This window comes from Trachinotus anak, unplaced genomic scaffold (genome assembly GCF_046630095.1).
Source record: "Trachinotus anak isolate AG129_WGS33_773 ecotype Australia unplaced genomic scaffold, CSIRO_AGI_Tana_v1 ptg000010l, whole genome shotgun sequence".
In the NCBI taxonomy this organism is placed as follows: domain Eukaryota; kingdom Metazoa; phylum Chordata; class Actinopteri; order Carangiformes; family Carangidae; genus Trachinotus; species Trachinotus anak.
This window is the reverse complement of record NW_027273861.1, coordinates 3,712,677-3,735,043: the sequence shown is the minus strand read 5'-3', so window position 1 is coordinate 3,735,043 and position 22,367 is coordinate 3,712,677. Positions and strand designations below refer to the sequence as shown.

Here is a 22,367-nt window from a genome sequence, read left to right as displayed (position 1 = left end):
AAGGGAGCACAGCTTTCTTAGAAAGTCACAAGTAATTTCATTTGTACAATTATTGATTCAGACTTTTCAACCACTCGCTGCGTTCCTTTGATGGTGATGTTGTTTGAGCTCAGTGCTGTTTTTGTGGGCCAGCAGAACAGGTACAAATAAATCACTGTGGTCCCAATACCTGTCAGCGATTTCCTTTAAATCTTCTTTCTCCGTCTCTCTCTCATCACCACTGCCACAGTTTGATGCAGGCTGTTGTAGTAAAAGTGTAGAAAAAAACAACCATTTTCAGTAGAAAAATCAGAAAATAGCTCGCAGCTGCAGGTCAGTGTGAATAACAAGCCCATTTTTGAAAATGTTTGGTGTAATGACTTTTTTCTCTCATTAATATTTTTGAAACATTTACAGAAATCATAAGTGTCACTCACAAGTGTCACGTTATAAGTTCTGAAACATACAGTATATGGAGTAAGTTCAAAAGGAGAAAGTGCTTTATTTACTTTTTTTCTCTTCCTCTGTTTGTTGTATTTGTCCCTAAGAGGCATGTCACGGGCCTTTGGCCCCATGTTATGCTCCTAAATATAGCCCCGTAGGCTCCCTGACACACACAAACACATTGCAGTTTTTGCAGCAGGTTCCAGAGGGGTTGCAGGGTGCATAGTAACAGGGTGGCGCTGAGTTACCTCATGGTCCTGCGCAGCCACACACACACATGCACACTGTGCCTTTGAGACTTGAACCTTTCCCCTAAAGGCTTCATGAAACACACAGAGCTTTGCAGCTTATCTGCATTTGTGTTTTCATGTTAGATAGTGATTTGTGAAAGGTTGTGTTAAAGTTAAATTTAGGGTAAAATGTTTATTAGATTAGATTAGCCCTCTCTCTTTCTTTCTTTCTCTCCTCTCTCTCTTTCTCTCTCTCCTCTCTCATCCATCTAGCTGTCATTTCTGATTTTCTTAGAATGGGAAAGAATGAAATATGATGCTTCTCTGTTGCTTCCTCCCCTCTTCCCCTCTTCCCTTCCTCCTTTACTCCTCTACTTAATGCCCAGTCCATCAATTTATATTGTACATCTATCAGTGTGCAGCACAGTAAAACATGCACTGAACACACTGACCATTATGTAGGCTAATGTGTGGAGATGTATTCAAAATGGTAAGACTTGACCTAACTACACTTTGCTGTATTAATATTTATTCTGTACCGCAGCTGCAGGCAAAATGGTCAAATGAATTGTAATAGTTTTGGTGATTTATAATGAACTAAGAGCAGAATCCCAAAGCTCAGTCATAGTTAAAGATACTTTTTTAAACAAGACAGCAGCTCGAGCCTCCATCGAGTGTCATGCTTCGTTAAATAGCTCAGTCATAGAGCTATTATAATCATCAGTTGATGTCAGATGTGACGTGCCTTTGTTTCTTTAGTGTGCTGAGCTGTTCCACTGGGCAGCGCTGTCAGAGGGAGGTTCTGTAGTTTGATCATGAATATTCAGATCACTTCATGAATATGTAAACAACTTTATGATGTAAATAATTCAAAAATCCTTTGTCTAGTTGTTGCTCTCATCACACATACTCACAGACGTTACCACCTCTGGCCATTTTGTTTTCTCAGAGCAGCAGAATGCCGAGGCCGAACTTGGCATTTTGAACCATAACCAAGTGCCTTTCATAACCTGTTCAGATATTGTCATTTTGGCTAGTGGTATACCGCAAACAAGCCAGCGTCATGTCATATGGCAGGGTAGTCATTACACTTGACACATTGCAGCCCTTTTGATGTAACTGCACAGTAAAGTACTTGAAAACAAGCACCTGTCTGGATTTAAAAGCTGCTTGAGAAAAGACGCAGGGAGAAAGAGATGCAAAGAAGAAGGGCAGATCATAGAGGAGAGGACACAGTTTCCAGATGACGGCTATCGCTCTTCTCCCAGAGGGAGGAAACAAATCAAGCCTCACCCTGTCTGACTTTATCATTGCTGGAGGCCATTTGGATTATCCCAGGACCACATAGAGGACAGTTGCAGTGTCATTTTAAAAACAATGAGAGGAGCAGTGTGAAATAAATTCATCCACTTTATTAGATTGTAATGTTGTGTTGCAGAGGAGCAATGATGAGAATGGGAACTGCTCGGGGGGAAGCATGGAGTTCCCCACCACCAACCTGTATGAGCTGGAGAGTCGAGTCTTTACCGATCACTGGTCAATACCTTACAAGAGAGAGGAGTCCCTCGGCAAGTGCCTCATCGCGTCCACCTGCCTTGCCAGGCATGGTAAGATTGTGTGTGTGTGTGATTAAAAAGCTTTGTTTTTTTAAGTCTGCGTTGAACTAAACACTGTCCATCTGTGTTACTGTGTGGGTGGCAGGTTTTTTTTGCACCGTTGGGTGTTTTTCACATGTCGATATTTTGAATACTTGTGTTACATGGCTCAGTCTGCATGTTTCAGATTAGTTTAGATGTGGGTTTAACATGTGAATCCAACATCTCCCTCTCCATCAGGTCTCGCTGACGCTGATGAGAACTGCAAGCGGTTTATGGATCGCTGCATGCCGGAGGCCTTTAAGAAGGTGAGAAATAAAGAAACAGAGCTCTAAGTGACTGTGCAGCAGTTGATTAATTAACATATATTTACACTGACTTTTCTCTCGTCTGCCCACAGTTGCTGACTAGCAGTGCAGTACACAAGTGGGGCACGGAGATTCACGAGGGGATCTACAACATGCTCATGCTGCTGGTGGAGCTGGTTGCAGAGAGGGTCAAGCAAGACCCTGTACCTGTAAACCTGATGGGAGTCCTGACTATGGTGTGTCCTCTCTCACTCTGTCTGTTTGTCTGCTTGTCACTCTGTCTTTTTTCTTTTTCTTTCTGTAAATATTTTAACTTTTAAGTAACTGAGTTGAAAACAAGATAAAATCTGAGAAACAAGCGTCAGTCAAATCTTCTAATTATTATCTCATGCATACCCAGCTTTATGGTCTATTTTCCTCTAAATGGACCATAGTTTAAAAACATCATGTTATGTTGAAGAAGACTTGAAACTAGAGACTGAGACCATGAATTCATCAGGAAAACGTTTACTGAGGTAGTAAATCAAGTGAGAAGTAGAGACATTTTCCCATAGACTTCAATACAATCAGACTTCTTTCTACAACCAGTGGAGTCGCCCCCTGATGGTTATTAGATAGAATACAGGTTTAAGGCACTTCAGCATTGGCTTCACTTTTCAGACCTGGAGTCTACATCCAGGTTTATATTCAGTCTGTGGTAAAAAAGCCTGTGGTGCAAGATTCAATGCCACTGTGTCTATTTGTAAAAGTTATTGGTCCATTGTTAACATGATATGCTTATTTTCTCTCTCCTTTGGCAATCACACGTGTGGCATTATGTGTTTGAAATTTATCTGTATTTATGCTCTGTATCTCTCTTGTTATGTCCAGGCATTCAACCCTGATAATGAGTACCACTTTAAGAATCGGATGAAGGCCTGTCAGAGGAACTGGGGTGAAGTTTTTGGAGATGAGGCCAACATGTTTGCTGTCTCTCCCAGCAACACCTATCAGAAAGTAAGAGACTCGTCCTTTACTGTAGGTACTGTGAAGTGTTAATGCAGTATGTGTGCCAGTTTTTCCAGATGCACTTGCAAGTATGTAAAGCTGTGCTAGTATTTATACACACATTCCCTTATTAGCTTGTGTTTACGCTTCATAGTCAGGTTCATGTTCGGGGGCAGACGGACAAGTTCTTCAAACTCGGGGTTGTGCAACTGAGCCGCAGGGGCTCAGCAGAACATGTGTGACTGACACACAACAGCTGTCAGAAAAACTTGGTGTGCTTGCGTACGCACTTGTGTGTGTGTGTGTGTGTGTGTGAGTGAGTGAGTGAGTGTGTGCATGTGTGTGTGTGCGGGCTTGTTTTTATATCCCGGAGGGTTAAACATGAGTGCACACAAGAATTGAGGACCTCACGTGTAGACAGACTGAGGGTATAGACTTGGATTTAGGGTCTGATGGTTAATATTCAGGGGGGAAAGGCATAATGTCAAAGAGTGTTCCCCACAGAGATAGTGAAACAAAGTTCGTATGTGTGTGAGTGTGCATGTGTGTCAGAAATTTGCACTTCACATTCATTGCTGAATAAAGCCACTGAAAACATAATTATCTGTTGCAGGAGCCTCATGGTTGGCTGGTTGATTTGGTGAATCGAGTGAGTAACACTGATATCGTCTCCATATACTCGTCATCTCACAGTTGTATCAGTTTTGCCTGATATGTTTTCTTTCCTTGTGTTTTTTTTTTGTTTGTTTTATTTTGTGAAGTTTGGAGAGTTGGGAGGATTCACTGCCATCCAGACTAAGCTCAACGCTGAGGAAATCGAGATTGCTGTAAGACCATTCTTCCTTACCTTTATCTTTTTGCCCTCTTCACAAATCGCCTGACATGTCTTAGGAGTGATGAAATAGTTCCCACCCTGGTGATGGATTGAGAGAGTCTATACAGGCAAAAGGTCACCATGTTTACCCCCACTGCTCTCAGCTGCAGGGTGCTGAATGTCTCTCTCTTTTCCCTCCTCAGTAATACTCACTTACACACAAACGCACTCTCATCCTCCCGCTGCGTGATGGGTGAAATGCTCTGTTGTGTTACGTGTTCTGAGGCATCCTTGTACTGATGCTTCCTTCTGGGAACCTGGCCGGAACCACAGCAGTACATAGCCATTGATTCGTGCACACATGCTCCCTCTAACCATTAGCATATTAATAAGGCAGGGACTGGTTTGTGAACCACTGTTGCAGTCATCGGTGGCGGTGGGAGCTCAGTAGAGTGTGTGAGCTGTCGGATACCTAACATGCTCCAAGCACAGGAGAGAGAGAGACACTGTGAAAGTGAAGGGGGGAAAAAAGATAATGGGAAGAGTGCTTCCCTCCTCTACTGACTCCCAGGGGAGACTTATTCATTAGTCTGCTTTGAGTAGGAAGTCAAGTGCAAATGGAGGATTTTCTGTCTTAATAAAGGAGGAACATGAAGGAGCTGATCTCAGGGAGTCCAGAGATGGAAGATAGTCAGAAAAACTAAGACAGGAACACGGGAGCTATTCAGTAAGCTCCTTTGATTTGTCACTGAGTGACAGTCAACAGCTGGGCTCCGGTACTGGAAACTCACCCACACATCTGGTTATTCTCCCCTCCCCGTTTTGCTCCCATGCAACAGTGAAAACATAGTGTCACACACGGTTTGATCGCTGACGTTAACATTTTAATCTGAGAGCAGTGGTAGAGTGTTGTTGTTGTTGTTGTTGTGCGGTTGAAGGAGCAGTTCTTCTTCTTCGTCTTCTTCTTGTTATTGTTGTTGTTGTTGTTGTGCGGTTGAAGGAGCAGTTCTTCTTCTTCGTCTTCTTCTTGTTATTGTTGTTGTTGTTGTTGTTGTTGTTGTTGTTGTTGTTGTTGTTGTTATTATTATTATTATTATTATTATTATTATTATTATTAATAATAATAATAATAGTCACATCACAGCTGGGATTGATAGATTCATTTCCATTTTGGCTTGTGTCACGTCTGAGTTATTGTGTCTCTTTCCATCTGCTGCTCAGTGTGTATCAGCTCTGGTCCAGCCTCTTGGAGTTTGTGCAGAATACCTAAATTCCAGCCTTGTCCAGGTGAGCTGACACACACACACACATACACATATACACACTGAGTGGTTCTATACTGAGCCTTATTCGATTTTGTATCTTTCCTTTGTAGCTACTGTGTTTGTATGTCTGCAGTCTCTCTGTGTGTGGTTTTTTTTCCATTGTTGAAATGATCAGTTTTGTTTGTTTATGTGACCTCTGCACTCCATTCTGATTTATACTCTATTTTTATTCGCTGTATCCTCTTATTGTTTTGCCATTGCATTTGCCAACTTTTCCCCTACATGGATCAACAAAGTCTTGTATTGTTCTTCCTCAGCCAATGCTTGATCCAGTCATTCACAAGATGATCACATATGTGCAGAACCTGGAGGAAAAGGATCTTAAAGACAAGGTGGGCTTTGCATAGTTGTCACCCTGCTATTAGACATTTACTGAAATTCACAGAAAAAAGGGCTAAATTATTTGTGTCTCACATGTGGTACATCCAGCGTGTTTGTGAAATCCAATAAAAACAGTTGGTGATGTTGTGGGTTGGAAGCCAGTGAGGGATGTTGTGCAAGTTGCTGATGGATCTTGGGGATAGTATTTTCTACAGTAATATATATAACTTTATGTTCTATTTTTTTGTTGAGGTGTGTATTTACATTATCACAAATGTTTCCATCAATTTTCAAACCAGAGAAATCTGAGTTTAATCATGAAAACACTCTGCTTCATCTGGTCACCTGCCAGTGACGTCATATCCCCTACGTGCCACTTAGTGTTGTAGTGGTCTGCCAGAAGCTCAAAATCGACTTATCCAGTTTTAAGTTACATTTTAAAGATATACTTTTTACACCTTGGTTGTTTTCAACTATATATTTGAACCAGATGAAGAATTTTAGTCATCACATGTCTGGAACTGAAGTTATCAGAGACAAAAGCTGAGCTAATGTTTGACAGCTCAGTTCTCAGCTGCTCAGAGACGTCCTGTGTCCACTGAAGAGTGTTGGTGAATCAGTGATTTATAAAGTAAACTGCTTTATTCTGTTTTTCTACTGGTTTTAATCCCCTGGTCTGTTTTTTATGGAGAGGAGGAGACCTCCCCAGCTCCTGGTAAAACCTCCTGAACCTCCTGTCACCCAGCACTGTCTTTTGTTATTGTTTAGACTGAGAGACCCCGAGCAGCAGAAGTTACATACTGTGTGTTTAAATCAAGTCCTTCAGATCCAGTTGCATGGTTCAGAAGTGGGGGGGCGTGGCTTAGCAAATACAGAACTGTAGAGAACAGTTGATCTCCACCTACACCTGGCTCACCTGAACTGTTAGTTTAGAAATGAAAAATGAACAAATAAGAGCACAACCACGCTGTTTTGGAAATGTAAACAAAATTTTTGACTGATGATATCGAGACACACAAACACACACACACACATACACACACACACAAACTCAATGTAGTTTTATATGATGGATGAGGTTAACGTCAAAATGGATGGATGTATAACTTTTTTTGACATAACAAGACAAATGTTTTTATGTTATTGTATCTTTAAGTGTTGTTGATTGTGAAGTTATCACTTAGTCATTATTTGTTTGTCTTGTAACCATAGCGCCTGGTCAGCATCCCAGACCTGCTGTCGGCCATCAAGCTGTTGTGTATGAGGTTCCAGAGAGAACTGGTTGCCGTGGTGGACGATCTGCGGTTGGACACTCTGCTGCGTATGCTGAAAACCCCCCACTTCTCCACCAAGATGAACTCTCTGAAAGAGGTCAGCTCTTCAAGATCCTGACCTGTCAAGTTACCTTTTTTTTCTTGGTGCTTCAATCGGTGTGTGATCTCACTTCACATCGTTTTTATATGTGTCTGTGTCTCAGGTGACAAAGTTGATAGAAGAGAGCACGGTGTCGAAGACGGTGAAAAACGCCATCGACACAGATAAACTGCTGGACTGGCTTGTAGAGAATTCAGTCCTGTCAATAGCACTGGAGGGTAAGAAAATTCACGTGAAGTTGTTTACATGTCAGTCAGATTGTCTGTTTTCACTGTCGTGCATTAAATGTTTTCTCTGTACCAGGTAACATTGATCAAGCTCAGTACTGTGAGAGGATTAAGGGAATCATTGAGCTACTGGGGAGTAAACTGTCACTGGATGAACTCTCTAAGATCTGGAGGATTCAGGTCAGCACCAGTGAACACATCACAGTAGTGCTGCATGTTTTATTGTTTCATTTTCATTCAACAGGTTTGTCTGCGTTTACAGTGACAAGTGGATGATTTGTTTCTTGTGCACGCGTTTCAGGCGGGCCAGTCATCAACTGTGATCGAAAACATTCATACAATCATCGCTGCTGCTGCTGTGAAGTTCAGCTTTGATCAGCTCACCCACCTCTTTGTGCTCATACAGAAGGTCAGTGCTACAGAGTCTGCAGCTGGAATTTACAGCAGTAAATCAATGCAAAGTGGCGAGTAAGACCGTGTGTGCACTTTAATAATAATGTGACTGCATGTGATTTAGAGCTGGGAGGTTGAGAGCGACCGTGTGAGGCAGAAGCTGCTCAGTCTGATCGGGAGGATCGGCAGAGAAGCTCGCTCTGAAACTACAACTGGAAAGGTATGTCTGTGTATCTGTCATCCTGTCAAGGCGAAGGACGTGAGGAGAAATGTGTCAGGTGTGGTTACGTTTGGCCTTCAGTCTGAAGCGTCTTGTGTTTGTCTGAATTCATTCAGGTGCTGGAGGTGCTGTGGGAGTTGGCTCATCTCCCCACCCTGCCCACAAGCCTAGTTACGCAGGCGCTGGAGGAGCACCTGGGGATCCTGAGCGACGCCTATGCTGTCAAGGAGATGGTGAAACGCAATTACATCATTAAATGTATTGAGGACATTAAGAAGGTGAGACAGAGACGCTCAGTTTATCTATGTAGATGTGAGGGTGGGAAAAATGTTGGTTAGTGTTTCACTGGGCCATTGCTCAAATAACGCAGCTGTTTATTCCATGTAGAAACACAGGGGCTTTTTATTGTGCAGCTGAAAACTGCAGCTCAACAGGTTTACAGCAAACGCTACATTGGGCCCCAACATTTTTCTGCCTGCTGTGACAGTTTTGGTCTAAAGTTAGCATGTCCATGTCAGTGCTGCAGCTTCACTTTGTTTACATCTGTCACCTGAGTCCAGCATCCTCAAAGCTGAGGTGGGGTTGTGGATGTGGGGCTCCTCTGGCTGTCAGGAGTTAATTATGTATTTTATTATATATATATATAAAAGTCATAATTTCCTCTCTTGGCTGATTCAGTCCAAGAAACACTGCGACACTTCAATGCTTCCCTCCGTTGTTATTCCGTTCTGTCCAAAGCTCTGCCTCAGTTATTTGAATTAGCAGAGGTTGTTTATCAAGACGCTTTCAAACAAATTTCCCATAATTCCTTCATATTCATATTTGCACAAAAATAGGATTAATCAAATCATAATGAAAACATAATAAAATACACATATTATAACTGAATGTGGTTCTTTAATGGAGAACCTTTTAGTTAGTTAATTTAATTATAGCAGAATGTAAACAGTTGATAAAGGGCTTATAACAGACTGTAATGTAATTGTGAGCAGGTTTAAGTGTTTATTAATGTATTAGTCAACAACTATAACTTCTCCTTTCAGTACTGTCAGTTAAGGCTATAAACACATAATGTTTCAAGATTCTTTATTTGTCACGTACACAGTTAAAATAAATTAGATTAAAGGGAAATTTGAAAAGACTAAGCAATAAAAAAATATATATATAGAAAATGAATGATAATAGAGTAAAACACAGTTGTAATGATATAAACTGTGTCTTTGCAAGTGGAAGGAGTATGTCTTATATTAACACATGGGAGAACAAGGTTTGACGACCTGTGCTGTCATTCTGCAGCTTTAAATGAAGCTGAAAGTTTGGCAGGAATTCATGTTTCATCACGCCTCTCTGAATGTGTCAGTCAGCGATGCATTCAGGAGTGCTGGTATCAACTGGTCCACCTGAATACCACAGAGGTGTGGTTAATGTTTTTGGTTGCACTGTGCTTTTCCTGCTTTCACGTGATGTCCTTAATATCTGTGATGAAAACTGCCTGTGTGTTTACCTGCAGCCACACACACTGAACTAAAGATACCTCTCAGCCTCACAGTCTGTCCCACCTCCAATGAAATGTATGTCTCTAGACTCACGCTCAGGAGGACAGTAAAGGCAGCGACACTCAAAGCTCATTTCTCACTGGCACTTGGGGCAAGAAGAAAGCTAACTCTATGGTCAAAGTAAGAGAAGAAATCCCAGACAATCTGTAATTCCACTGACTGATCTGTGTCCAATCTCGCTGCTTCACGCCTGACTACCAATCGCGGAGGAGGGCTTGACCACAAAGGGGTTTCATTGGTCATAGGTTGATCATTTCACACTTGATTCTAACACAAGGTAGTTTAACCAGGTGTATGTCAATCTTCTGCTTTGGCACTGACTCATGATTCACACAGTGGTGTTGATCTGGTCCTGGGTGAGAGCTGGCTGAATGAAATGAGTGATTGAGCTGCTGGATGAGGAGCCGGTTTTGGTGGACGTGCTATCACGGTTACTTAAGCAAAGAGGAATCTAATCAGAGCCAGGGATATCCAGAGATTTACACAGGAAGTAGGTGTTTGATATTTGATTTAAACTGATTTGACAGACTTTATGACTGTTTGCCAAATACATCCCTGGCTCTGATTTTCTTTTTTTCTCATGTTTTCTCAAAGCCTTGACTACAAAAACGGAGCATCTGTGATGACAAACTATTGACATCTGATTAAATCTGATTAGTAACGACCATCACAGACCTCTGTTTTTGTGGCATGTCCCTGTGTGCTTGTTCTTATTCAGCCGATTTCATTATCTGGTGTGTGTGTCTGTGCCTGTGTTTGCGTGTTGGTCGCAACAGGCTTCTCAGCAGAGCAGTCCTCAGGCGGTCTGGGTTGTTCCTGCTCTCCGTCAGCTGCACGAGATCACCCGCTCTTTCATCAAGCAGACGTATCAAAAACAAGACAAGGTAACACGACCAACGCACGCAGAAAAAAAACATCATCAAAGTGTACGATCAGGTGGCGCGTTTCTATGATAACCTCCCCCTGCCTCCCCACAGAGCATCATCCAGGACCTGAAGAAGAACTTTGAGATCGTCAAACTGATCACGGGATCCCTCGTGTGCTGCCATCGACTCGCCGTCACCGCCGCCGGAAATAGTGGACTCTCTGGGTTGACCCTGGTGGATGGACGATACACCTACCAGGAGGTTTGTTTTTGTTACTTTTAATTATCTTTACTGTTCTAAGGAGCTGAAACACAGCTCATACAAATGATTGATGATAGAGTTTATAATTTGACACTGGTGAGAGTTGGAGGGTAAAGATGACACATGGCTCTCTGAATTTTTGTTTAGTATCTGGACAGCCACCTGCGCTTCCTGGCCTTCTTCCTCCAAGAGGCCAGCCTCTACCTGGTCTGGAACAGGGCCAAAGAACTCTGGGAGTGCCTGGTGTCAGGGCCGGATGTCTGTGAACTTGACCGTGAGGTATGAAAACAGTTATGCAAACGCAAACCCTTGTCCCTGCCCATTTGTTTGTCATAGCCAGCAGCTTTCTGCGGATGACTGCGCCAGAGGAGCAAAGGTGGAAAAACCTATTCTCTGTTCTCAACGTTCTTTAAGGAACACGTACAAGGGTCAGACACAAAAACAAAATTATGGCACGTTTTAGAGACGCAGACCGTAAAACTTCAATTAGAAGCAGAGTCACAATTAAAGGCTGAGTCACTTTTACTGTCCTGGTGTGGCTGCACACTTTGACAAATAAACGCATGTCTCAATTAGACGCCCGGTTCTGTGGATGTACTGTTGTGAGAGTGAACGACACTTGCGTTCAAAAACCATGGCAGCAAAGAAGAAAAGGTACAACATGAAATTTGAACTGTCGGTTATCAAATTTGCTAATAGAAATAAAGGTTTAAATAACTATGGTAACTTTTGGCTTTCATCCTTTTAATGTAGGCTACCAGCACTTTGATGTGGGTCAAAAGAATGATTCAGAATATGTTATTTGATAACCTGGTAATATTTATACCAGTAATATTCATACCGATTTAATTAATTAGTTTGATAGTATTTCCCATCTTTGCTGACTCCCATCGAGTTTTGTGCGAAAGGAATTAAAGGTCTGTCCCGTGCAAACATCTGCCCCAAATATATGTTTAATTCAGTGTCTGAGGCAAATTAAAAGCCCAGGCTGTCAATTGAAGTTTTACGGTACATAGGTTTTAGATCCTGGTTCGTGATATTGTCTCAGAAATAATTATTCGTTTAATGTTGGGAGTAAAACTGTTGATCAGAATGATTACATTTATTGCACTGACTGTTGCACCTTTCATTTCTTTTAATAGTTCAATGTACATGTTATCATTTTATCTAACAAATTAAAAGTACTGCCACAGAGGCACTACTTTTAATTTGTTAACCAAAGGAATATTGTCAGATTACCCTCTGGAGATCCCTCTATCCGGTCTTCAGTTCAGTGAAGCTTGAACTTGGCGTGTTTTGATGTGTGCAGATGTGTTTTGAGTGGTTCACCAAAGGACAACACGACCTCGAGAGTGACGTTCAGCAGCAGCTCTTCAAGGAGAAGATTTTAAAACTTGAGCCCTATGAGATCACCATGAACGGTGAGAGACTCTGTGAGCAGAAACACTGTTGATCCACAGCAAAGGTTATAAAGAAGTATGTGACACTTATGTTTTATGCGTCTCGCAGGATTTAATCTCTTCAAGACCTTCTTTGAGAACGTTAATCTGTGTGATCATCGCCTGAAACGGCAAGGAACACAGCTGGTCAGTCCCGACAACAACAGTTAAAATGCATTTATAATATATATGAAATAAACGACATGGTCACACTCGTGTCATATTGTCTGATTTTAGTGTGTGGAGCGCCTCGACCTGGCAGGGATGGATTTTATCTGGCGCATCGCCATGGAAACCCCTGATGAAGAAATAGCCAATGAAGCAATCCAGCTCATTATCACATACAGCTACACCAACCTCAATCCCAAGATGAAGAAGGTGAGTGTGTGTGTGTGTGTGTATGCGTGCGTGTGTGTGTGTGCATGTGTGTGTGAACATGTGCTCCTGTGGCCCAGTGTTCAGTTTCCTCGTGTGTGTGTGTGTGTGTGTCACTGTCTGAGAATAAGAGTGTAACGTTAGATGCTGCCATCTAGTTTTAAACTGTGGCAGCTTCTTTGATGCGGAGCCAGGAGGAAAAGAACAAATACAGCATGTAACAGAACCATTCCAGTGTTAACGTATATTAATATGAGCGTTTGATCCATTGCAGGATTCTGTGTCTTTGCACAAGAAGTTCATTGCTGATTGTTACAAGAGACTGGAGGTGAGTTGTCAAATGTGTTACTGGTACAAGCGATTGTGATTTTTCACAGAAATCAGTGCCTGAGAGCACTTCTCTGATTCTTTTCTTTTCAGGCAGCTAGTTCTGCCCTGGGTGGGCCTACTTTGACACATGCTGTTACTAGGGCAACCAAGATGCTGACGGCCACCGCCATGCCGACTGTGGCCACGTCTGTACAATCACCATCCAGGTACAGAGGGGGGTTTGGGTAAGAACATAGTTACTAAATCTATTGAAACATGTTGTGTTGAGTCATTTTTTGTACTTCACTACTGTAAAACAGATGTTTTGAGGATGAATCCAGTTTTTTTTAATCCCATTGACACTCTTCTACTTTGTATGTTCATGTCCAGATCCACTAAGCTGGTAATAATTGAAAGACTGCTGCTATTGGCTGAACGCTACGTCATCACTATAGAGGTAGACCATTCAGTCTTCACTCTTAATTTGACAGTAACTTTGTGAGGGGAACAAGGACATAAACGATCATACAGAGGAATGTGTGTGACATATAATTAAAAGTTGTTTTCAGCTTCACATCTGGTAAAACACTGAGATTTTTAGATGTTGACTGAATATGTTACTGAATATCTTTGTGTGTTTCTCTGTAGGATATGTACTCAGTTCCTCGGACTATTCTACCTCACGGGGCCTCGTTCAATGGACACCCAGTCACTCTTCATATCACCTATGAGTCAACCAAAGACACTTTCACCTTAGAGGTACTGTTAGACTTTTCTTTATACCCTGTAGGACATTCAAGGCTCTGTTTTAACACTCCAAAGCTCACGGTTCAGGGCGTGTACATATCTCTTTTGCTACTTTAATGGCAGAAAAAAAATTCAACTAAAGCAAATCGCATCACTGCAAACCCGGTGAGGACATTCACTCTGCTTATTGGTCAGATTGTCTGGAGGAAGCAGGAAAGTAAACACAGGAAGAAGGTCCTGCACTCTGAACTGTGACTTCTTATGTAACATGGATCAGCATCAGAAATGCCATTTCTTATGCTGCTCTAAAATGCATCTGGGCAGTTTACCTACATACTATCAAACACCAGAAAGCCCAGTTCTCTTCAGTACGTAATTATAATGCTGCACAGACTCTGACTCTGTGAAGACGAGTTGCTGTGAGACGTTTGAGAAGGATGGAGCTGATGTGGAGGATGTACAATCACATGTTACCATCAGGTCTAACTGTAGCTCAAACCTGTGAGTTCACCTGCTGGTGGGGTCGGATGGAGTTCAGAACTCTTTCACACCAAAAAGGAACAGCTCCAGAGTTCGTTTGGGACCAGACCACCTCCTCGAAAGGCTCTGAGTGCGATTGTTTTGGTCTGCACCTGAGTGTGATCACTGTGTCCACACCTGCCCAAACCAATCGCACTAAGGGGGGAAATGAACCATTGTTCAATTTTACAGTACTAAAAAGCACAGGTGTGTTAATTAATCATGGAAATGTTTCTTAAACCAATCAGAGTGACATTTCACATTTCAAGTGCACTTGCAACTTTGTGGATGACTAAAATATAATTGCACAGTGTTTCTCACAGAATTAGAGTTGATTACAAATTGTGACTGACCAGTGAGCCCAGTCCACAGTTCACAGCAGCTCTGTGTGCACTGAGGGGAAAGGAAGGGCTGAGTGAATCAACGCACTGCTCACAGCTGTACAGAGAAGCAACTGCACAAAACACAACGTTAGACATCTTTTATGTAATGAGATGTGAATCCATTTTCAGTTTATTATGAAACTGTGGTGAACACATTTGGTCTTGGTGATGAATGGGAAACACTGTGACACAGTGTGCTTGTGTGTAACAGATAGAGTGTATGTGTGTTGTGCACCCTTAAAATAAAACTGAAATACTGCACCACTGTCACACAATCACTTTCCACTGCCTCAAGATAGCAATGCGCCAACACTGCGCCTGACCTCACCTCATTTTAAGACCAACACACCTATGGGTGCTCAGACGTGCGCGGGTGTATTCACTCATTTAAACAACATCAACAAGAAAATGACTCAAACTAGCAAAGACTCTTGTGTTGCGCTTTCTGCCGGGTGTAACATAAAACACGTTATTGTGTCAAGTTACATCTAGAGATGAAATGGCTCTTCTCATTGTACGTGTGTGTGTGTCTGTGTGTGTCTGTGTGTCTCTGTCTCCTGCAGACCCACAGTAATGAAACAATAGGAAGTATTCGGTGGAAGATATCCGAGCACTTGAGCTGTCCGGTGGATAATGTGCAGATCTTTGCCAATGACAGTGTGGTAAGTGTTCATGCCTCTGTGACTGACCTGGACTCAGTTCAGCTGCTTTGTTTTAATCTATTTAATCTGTCTTTCCCTCATCAAAGTATTTTACTCCCGTCCCAATACTGTGTTTCCCCTGAAGCCAGTACACGCCTCAGTTAATTTTTTTAGGCAGGGGGCCACCTCCTCTCTGTTGGTCGGTCAGCTCGCTGCATCTATTATGTGGCAGGGGAAACACACCCTTCAACGACCTTCTTCCCTGTGTTTTCTCTCACTCCACCCCTCCACTGCCCCTCCACCGTCTGTTAGCTGACCATGAATCGGGATCAGAAGCTCCTGTCACAGCTCGGCTTCAGCGACGAACAGAGCCTGACTGTGAAGAGCTCAGGCACGGGCACTCCCTCTGGCAGCTCCGAGTCCTCCGCCTCTGCCTCCAGCAGTTCCAGCTCCGCCGTCTTCAACTCCGCCTACGCCTTGGAGCAGGTACCTAACGGACGTGACTCCAGCCTTCAGAGCTGTGGACGCACTCGGGTGTTTTTGGTTCTGACGCACTGTGCTCATGTTTTTCCATCTCCAGGAGAAGTCCCTGCCCGGTGTGGTGATGGCATTGGTGTGTAATGTGTTTGAGATGCTTTACCAACTGGCTAACCTCGATGAATCCAGGTGAGAGGTCATTTTTTCCAGGAGCTACTGTAACTGTCTTAAAGCTAATGCTATAACTGTCCTGATTAAGATTCATGCTACCAAGCTGTCACTGAAAACAAATACATTCACAGAAATATTCACTCTTTAATTAGCTGAGTTTATAAGATTCATGTGACACAGTAACTAATAACTTCATGTGACATGTCAGACAGCTTGTTCACATGTGTTTGTTCCCCTCAGGATCACCCTTCGTGTGAGGAAGCTGCTGCTGCTGATCCCGACAGACCCAGAAGTGCAGGATGCTCTCGACAACTTTGTTCCCAAAGAATCCAGCGTCTGGAGCCACCAGGTATGTCAGACCATCTGACCAAGATGATATGACCTCTGATCTGGCAGATCATCCTCTATCTGTCTCCTCATTCCTCTTTTCTGTAGAAGACGCTGTTCACCCTCGGCCAGGGAAGCGGCTCTCGGTCTCCATCCATGGCCGCCAAGCAGCAGCACCAGCCCAGCGCTGCATCCATCCTGGAGTCCCTGTTCAGATCCTCGGCACCGGGCATGTCCACCTTCAGAGTGCTGTACAACCTGGAGGTGAGCACACCTGTGAACATGCAACCCATCAACCGCTGCACATCATTTCATTTTCAAACTTTAAAGGTAGATCAGTTGGTTTGACACCTGTTCTTACGCCTCTGCTCTCTCACACCTGTCTGTGCGTTAGGTGTTAAGTTCAAAGCTCATGCCCACGTCTGATGACGAGATGGCCAAAACCAGCAGCAAGTCCTTCTGTGAGAACTTCCTGAAAGCAGGAGGTCTCAGGTAATGGCAGGAAAAACAGGCCTCTTTGAAGAAAAGTGTCTTCAGTGTTTGTTTTGTTCCACTGAGGGGGAAGCTGCTCTGTGAACTAGCACACACACATATTTGTATCTCAGGTGCTTCACAGTATGTTTTTATTTTTAACTCTGACAGTTTTGTGTCTCTGTGTCTCCTCTTCAGTCTGGTGGTGAACGTTATGCAGAGGGACTCCATCCCATCAGAGGTGGACTACGAGACCAGACAAGGAGTCTACTCAATCTGTCTCCAGTTGGCCAGGTGAACACACACACAGACACACACACAGACACACACTCTCCCTCCAGATGATTGTTTTAGCTCTGTATCAGAAGGTCAGTAACACTTGTAATTCATTATCCATGTTGTTTTTCACCACTGTTAAGGATGATTGACTGAGAAGGACCAATCAGGGAGTCTCTGCGTCATAATTTCCAAAGGTCTCTGTTTTTGCGGTTTCAGACAGAAACAGGGTCAGCAGCGTTTTCAAAAGTCATTTAGGGGGTGGAAAATTAGCCAGGCGACGATGTAGCAAAAGGGATGAGCTTTTAAACTAAAAAAATACGAGTGTGGATGTAGCTACACACACACACACACACACACACACACACACACACACACACACACAAACAAAGGGGTGGATATTCTGGATATGTACCAAGTTAGACCATGCTAAATTGGCTTTATTTACAGGTTCCTTCTGGTTGGTCAGAGCATGCCTGCAGCACTGGACGATGATGTCATCAGAGATGGCGAGGCGCTGTCATCCCGTCCATTCCGTAATGCAGGAAGAACCGGGCGACAGCTGTCTCTCTGTGGAACTCCAGAGAAGTCGTCCTACAGGCAGATGTCTCTGTCCGAGCGCTCGTCCATCAGAGTGGAGGAGATCATACCTGCTGCTCGTGTAGCGATTCAGGTCCCAACACACTTTCACTTTCTGTATCAGGCTGTTCCCATGGTAACGCCTCCCTCAACCCCACTGATATTACTAAGTATAGAATATTTTCCAGCAGAGTATTTGTTCTGTCTCTTCTGTAGACGATGGAGGTGGGCGACTTCACCTCCACTGTGGCCTGTTTCATGCGTCTGACCTGGGCGGCTGCTGCAGGCCGATTAGATCTGGTTGGCAGCCCACAGCCAATCAGAGAGACCCACAGTTCACTTCTGCCGCAGGGAGTCCGCACCAGAGTCAGCAGCACAGGTGAGACGGAAAACACACACACTTTTCATTTAGGTTCATGTGCCAGTTCTCCACATTCTCCCTGATGTTCCTACAGAAATAGAAGCAGAGAACTTGTTGTGGCATCAACTACATGTTTACAACTCAGCAGGTGCAGAGATCATCCTGCACGACTTCATTCCACATTTGTCACCTGCTGCGTCGTTGATTGTTCTGTTGGTCGGATCATTTCCCCGTGCTACATACAAAAGCTGAAGAAATGAAAGTAAAACAAACTATCTGTGTGTGTTTGCAGGAAGTAACTGCAGCTCCAGCAGTGAGGGTGAGACCATTCCAACAGCGCTGCATGCAGGGATATGTGTCAGACAGCAGAGTGTCTCCATCAAAGACGCCATCATCGCCCGCGAGGCTCTGTCACTGCTGGTTACCTGTCTGCAGCTACGCTGTCAGCAGCTGTGTAAGACTCACACAGGAGTACAAACACACTTAAAGGATACACTCCAGCTTTGTGTCATGTTTTCATCAGTTCTGCATGTAGTGTCATAACACTATAGTATGAACACTTTCTTTAGTATACCAGACCTCAATCACGCTAAACCTTCTGCTTGGTTCCTCCCTCCAGGTTCTTTTTATAACCTTCCCTCCGTCAATGATTTCATCATTGACATTCTGCTGGGATCTCCCAGCGGAGAGGTAAACAACTGACTTTCCTTGCTCAATACACTGCACAGTGCATTTCAGTATAGGATTTTACTCTACTTTTATATCTGTAGTCTGTTGTAGTTTCATGATGGTGAAAACTTAATGTTTTAATTGAATTGTACATGTAAAACTCCAACTCTTTGTGCAGCACATCAGTTACATGCTTTGTAAACTCAATTAGACAGAAGAAACGCTGTATATACTTGACACTGCAGCTTGTGCTCACACATGCTGTCTCTGTCACTCTGTCACAGATCCGCCGTGTGGCTTGTGATCAGCTGTACACTCTCAGCCAGTCTGATACATCAGCCTTCCCTGAAGTCCAGAAACCCAACTTGTTCCTCCTCTCGGTCATTCTCACTGCTCAGCTGCCGCTGTGGAGTCCCACGTCTGTCATGAGAGGAGTCAACCAGAGGTAACAAGCAGGAAACACGCTGTACATCACTGACACGTTTACAGGGATGTGTTCCTGATGGTGCTGTTTGTCCCCAGGTTGCTGTCCCAGTGCACTGAGTACTTTGACCTAAGATGTCAGCTTCTGGATGACCTAACCAGTAAGCCATTGATTAAACTTCTCTTCAGTTGCTTCTATCAATACCTAGATATAAAGTATCGTCCCAAATGAAGAGCTTATAGCTTCCTGTTATGGCAACTAAAGGTGAGTGTATCCTACATTTGCTTTCTTTTTCTCCCTCACTCTCTTCACCTGCTCCAGCGTCAGAGATGGAGGTGTTAAAAGTGAGCGCGGCCACCATGCTGGAGGACGAGATCTCCTGGCTCGACAACTTTGAGCCCAGCTGGAGCTCAGAGATGGAGACGAGCGAGGCGGACAACATCCTCCTGGCTGGACACCTCCGACTGATCAAGACCCTGCTGTCGCTCTGTGGCAGCGAGAAGGAGCATCTTGGTAAGTGCGCACAAATACACATGCATGCACAGATTGCCAGCTCTGACAGACATATATGTTTCATATATATATATGTTTTAAAAATGTCATTGTACCGTGTGACAGACTGTTTCTTGTGCATATGACAATAAAGCTTGAATTGAATACATTATAAGCTGAGAACACAAACATATAATGTGACCATGTGTAACCTTTCTCTTTACCAGGTCCGTCTCTGATCCAGCAGCTGTTGGATGACTTCCTGTTTCGAGCCTCACGCATCATCATCAACAGCTCAAACCCCACACCTTCCCCAGCTCCCAGCCACGACTTCCATCCCAAGTATGTCACATTAGTCCTGTACATGAGTAAGCAAAGCTCTATTTATATAGCACATGTCATTCCAGGTGGAAGCACAATGCGCTGCACAAAGCATCAGTTATCACGGAAGTTGCAACCAAATTTATTCATGTAGAACATTATCATACACAGAGCACAGATTCAGTGTGCTGAACAGAAAATAAAATTAGCATAAAAATAGAAGTAAAAAGCATGATAAGAAAACAACATAAAGACACACAAATGATGTATGCATTAAAAACTGTGAACAAATAAAATAATTAACAACCAATCAGTAAAAATAAGATATGTTAAAAAAATTAGGAATAAAATATAATAATTATTATTATAATTATTTTGTTATTGTTATTGTTATTTCTTTATTTAAACTCAAATCATTGATCATTGGAGGAGCAAACTAACATGGAAGTGAGACAAGAGGACAGTTTTCCAATAAGGAAATAAACAAATACGTGTGCAGATCACATCTCTCAGAGAGAGAGGACTGTGTGATGAAATGTGATTAAATAGAGTAATAATTAGATCAATAAAATAGTAAGACATATAAAACCAATAAATAAATAAAAATAGAATTAATACAGACAAAATAAAAAGGTAAATTAAGACTCAGGCTACTGGAAAGTGCAGCTATAAAGATATTAATATGATTAGGTAACACATTCCAGCAGCTTAGAGCATAAAAGCTGAAGGCATTTGAGCTTCATTTTAGTTTTCTTGCAAAATCATTAGAAGATTGTGAGCCATTTGTTGTTTTCTTTTTGAGAAGTCACTACAAACCACTGCCATAATCTTTTGTCATGTGTGTGTCCAGGTGCAGCACAGCCAGCAGCAGACTGGCAGCCTACGAGGTGCTAGTGATGCTGGCAGACAGCTCTCTGTCAAACCTCCGACTCATCACCAAAGAGTTACTGTCCATGCACCACCAGTCTGACCCCTCCCTCTGCAAGGAGTTTGATGTAAGACACTGATGAAAATATATTTCTTACCATAATATTTGTTGTTTAAAAATCAGTAGGTACAAGGTGACACTAACTCTTGCCTCTCTGTCAGTATCTGCCCCCGGTGGAGAGCCGGTCAGTGTCGGGTTTTGTTGGACTGAAGAACGGAGGAGCCACATGTTACATGAACGCTGTGTTCCAGCAGCTCTACATGCAGCCAGGCCTGCCAGAGGTGCACATCTGTCCTTTGTGCCGTCTGCCTTCTGTATTCAGCAGAGAGCATCTGCTCTTTGAGTCCAGACCCAGTCTCATACAGTGGTTCTAATATCAGCAACTGTTTGTTTAAAGGCTTTCCTGTCCATCGAGGATGACACTGACCAGCCAGAGGAGAGCGTCTTCTACCAGGTCCAGTCTTTGTTTGGACATCTGATGGAGAGCAAGCTGCAGTACTACGTACCAGAGAACTTCTGGAAGGTAACACACCGTTAACCAGACATGGAGGTCAGCAGTGTTTTACACACTGATTTTGCAGAGGTTCGATGATTCAGTTTGTTATGTTGCCTGTTTTCATGTTATCCCTGCAAGATCTTCACAACATATTCATAAATCTTCTCAGGCTACGTCCACACTACTGCGTTTTAGTTTTAGAACACAACTCTTGGGGCGACCAGATGGTCGAATGGCTAGGGCGCATACCACATGGGCGCACAGGGCCGAGTGAGAAGGAAAGAAAGAGAGAGAGAGAGAGCAAGAGAGACTGCAGGGAAAAAGACCACCATGCAACAATAGTGATAATAACAGTAATAATAATAATGATAGTGATCATGATAGAGGCAGCAGTAACAGCAACAATAATGTTAGTGGTCACTATATTGCTGCTACTGATATAAGTATAGTATTAATGATAGCTAATATCAGTAAAACTTATTCTTATAATAAATTTTAGCAGCAGCTGTTGAGCAGGATCATGGGGGCAGTGGGTGGTTTGCAGTTGCAGATCCACACTCTGCAGTGCAGGTGTGTTAGTGTGGACAGAGATCGTTTCTGATACACAGCTAAAACAGTCATCAAGCAATCAGGAAGAAAACACAAACCACACAAACATCCACCCTCTACATATTAACGTGAAAGAAATCCATCATCCTGGTGTAAACTTGTTTTGTCTGTTGCAGATCTTCAAGATGTGGAACAAGGAGTTGTATGTGCGAGAGCAGCAGGATGCCTATGAGTTCTTCACCAGTCTGGTGGACCAGCTCGACGAACATCTCAAGGTAGAATTCACACACACACACCAATTTAAAAACACACTATGTGCCACAGCTCAGGAGTTCTGTTACAAAATAGTTTGATTCCTGACAAAATGTCTTTCCACCAGAAAATGGGTCGAGAACAGATCTTCAAAAATACGTTTCAGGGAATCTTCTCTGACCAGAAGATTTGTAAAGACTGCCCTCACAGGTCAGCAAGAACCTTTTTTTTTAATCTCACACTTATTATGTCATTATGAGA

The 22,367-nt window shown here is 43.0% G+C and overlaps 1 protein-coding gene across 3 annotated transcripts in view; it reads left to right on the top strand.

Annotated features, from left to right (window-relative positions):
* Positions 1-22,367, top strand: part of usp24 (ubiquitin specific peptidase 24) — a 39,968-nt gene that overhangs the window by 1,451 nt on the left and 16,150 nt on the right. The window contains exons 2-46 of one of the 3 annotated variants that reach the window (XM_071486935.1): positions 2,092-2,260; positions 2,489-2,556; positions 2,649-2,792; positions 3,427-3,552; positions 4,157-4,192; positions 4,305-4,370; positions 5,579-5,644; positions 5,940-6,014; positions 7,216-7,374; positions 7,481-7,595; positions 7,681-7,784; positions 7,906-8,013; positions 8,122-8,217; positions 8,334-8,495; positions 9,801-9,893; positions 10,550-10,657; positions 10,751-10,900; positions 11,048-11,179; positions 12,210-12,321; positions 12,410-12,486; positions 12,577-12,717; positions 12,989-13,042; positions 13,135-13,268; positions 13,414-13,480; positions 13,672-13,782; positions 15,236-15,334; positions 15,626-15,799; positions 15,894-15,979; positions 16,202-16,310; positions 16,397-16,552; positions 16,683-16,780; positions 16,958-17,053; positions 17,486-17,708; positions 17,831-17,993; positions 18,268-18,429; positions 18,595-18,665; positions 18,929-19,089; positions 19,167-19,228; positions 19,390-19,581; positions 19,788-19,902; positions 20,732-20,876; positions 20,971-21,090; positions 21,207-21,332; positions 22,031-22,129; positions 22,234-22,316. In XM_071486935.1, coding sequence (XP_071343036.1) covers positions 2,092-2,260; positions 2,489-2,556; positions 2,649-2,792; positions 3,427-3,552; positions 4,157-4,192; positions 4,305-4,370; positions 5,579-5,644; positions 5,940-6,014; positions 7,216-7,374; positions 7,481-7,595; positions 7,681-7,784; positions 7,906-8,013; positions 8,122-8,217; positions 8,334-8,495; positions 9,801-9,893; positions 10,550-10,657; positions 10,751-10,900; positions 11,048-11,179; positions 12,210-12,321; positions 12,410-12,486; positions 12,577-12,717; positions 12,989-13,042; positions 13,135-13,268; positions 13,414-13,480; positions 13,672-13,782; positions 15,236-15,334; positions 15,626-15,799; positions 15,894-15,979; positions 16,202-16,310; positions 16,397-16,552; positions 16,683-16,780; positions 16,958-17,053; positions 17,486-17,708; positions 17,831-17,993; positions 18,268-18,429; positions 18,595-18,665; positions 18,929-19,089; positions 19,167-19,228; positions 19,390-19,581; positions 19,788-19,902; positions 20,732-20,876; positions 20,971-21,090; positions 21,207-21,332; positions 22,031-22,129; positions 22,234-22,316 — 5,213 coding nt within the window. The remainder of the gene's footprint in view (positions 1-2,091; positions 2,261-2,488; positions 2,557-2,648; positions 2,793-3,426; positions 3,553-4,156; positions 4,193-4,304; positions 4,371-5,578; positions 5,645-5,939; positions 6,015-7,215; positions 7,375-7,480; positions 7,596-7,680; positions 7,785-7,905; positions 8,014-8,121; positions 8,218-8,333; positions 8,496-9,800; positions 9,894-10,549; positions 10,658-10,750; positions 10,901-11,047; positions 11,180-12,209; positions 12,322-12,409; positions 12,487-12,576; positions 12,718-12,988; positions 13,043-13,134; positions 13,269-13,413; positions 13,481-13,671; positions 13,783-15,235; positions 15,335-15,625; positions 15,800-15,893; positions 15,980-16,201; positions 16,311-16,396; positions 16,553-16,682; positions 16,781-16,957; positions 17,054-17,485; positions 17,709-17,830; positions 17,994-18,267; positions 18,430-18,594; positions 18,666-18,928; positions 19,090-19,166; positions 19,229-19,389; positions 19,582-19,787; positions 19,903-20,731; positions 20,877-20,970; positions 21,091-21,206; positions 21,333-22,030; positions 22,130-22,233; positions 22,317-22,367) is intronic. The other 2 variants (XM_071486936.1, XM_071486937.1) reach the window with 2 other exon arrangements.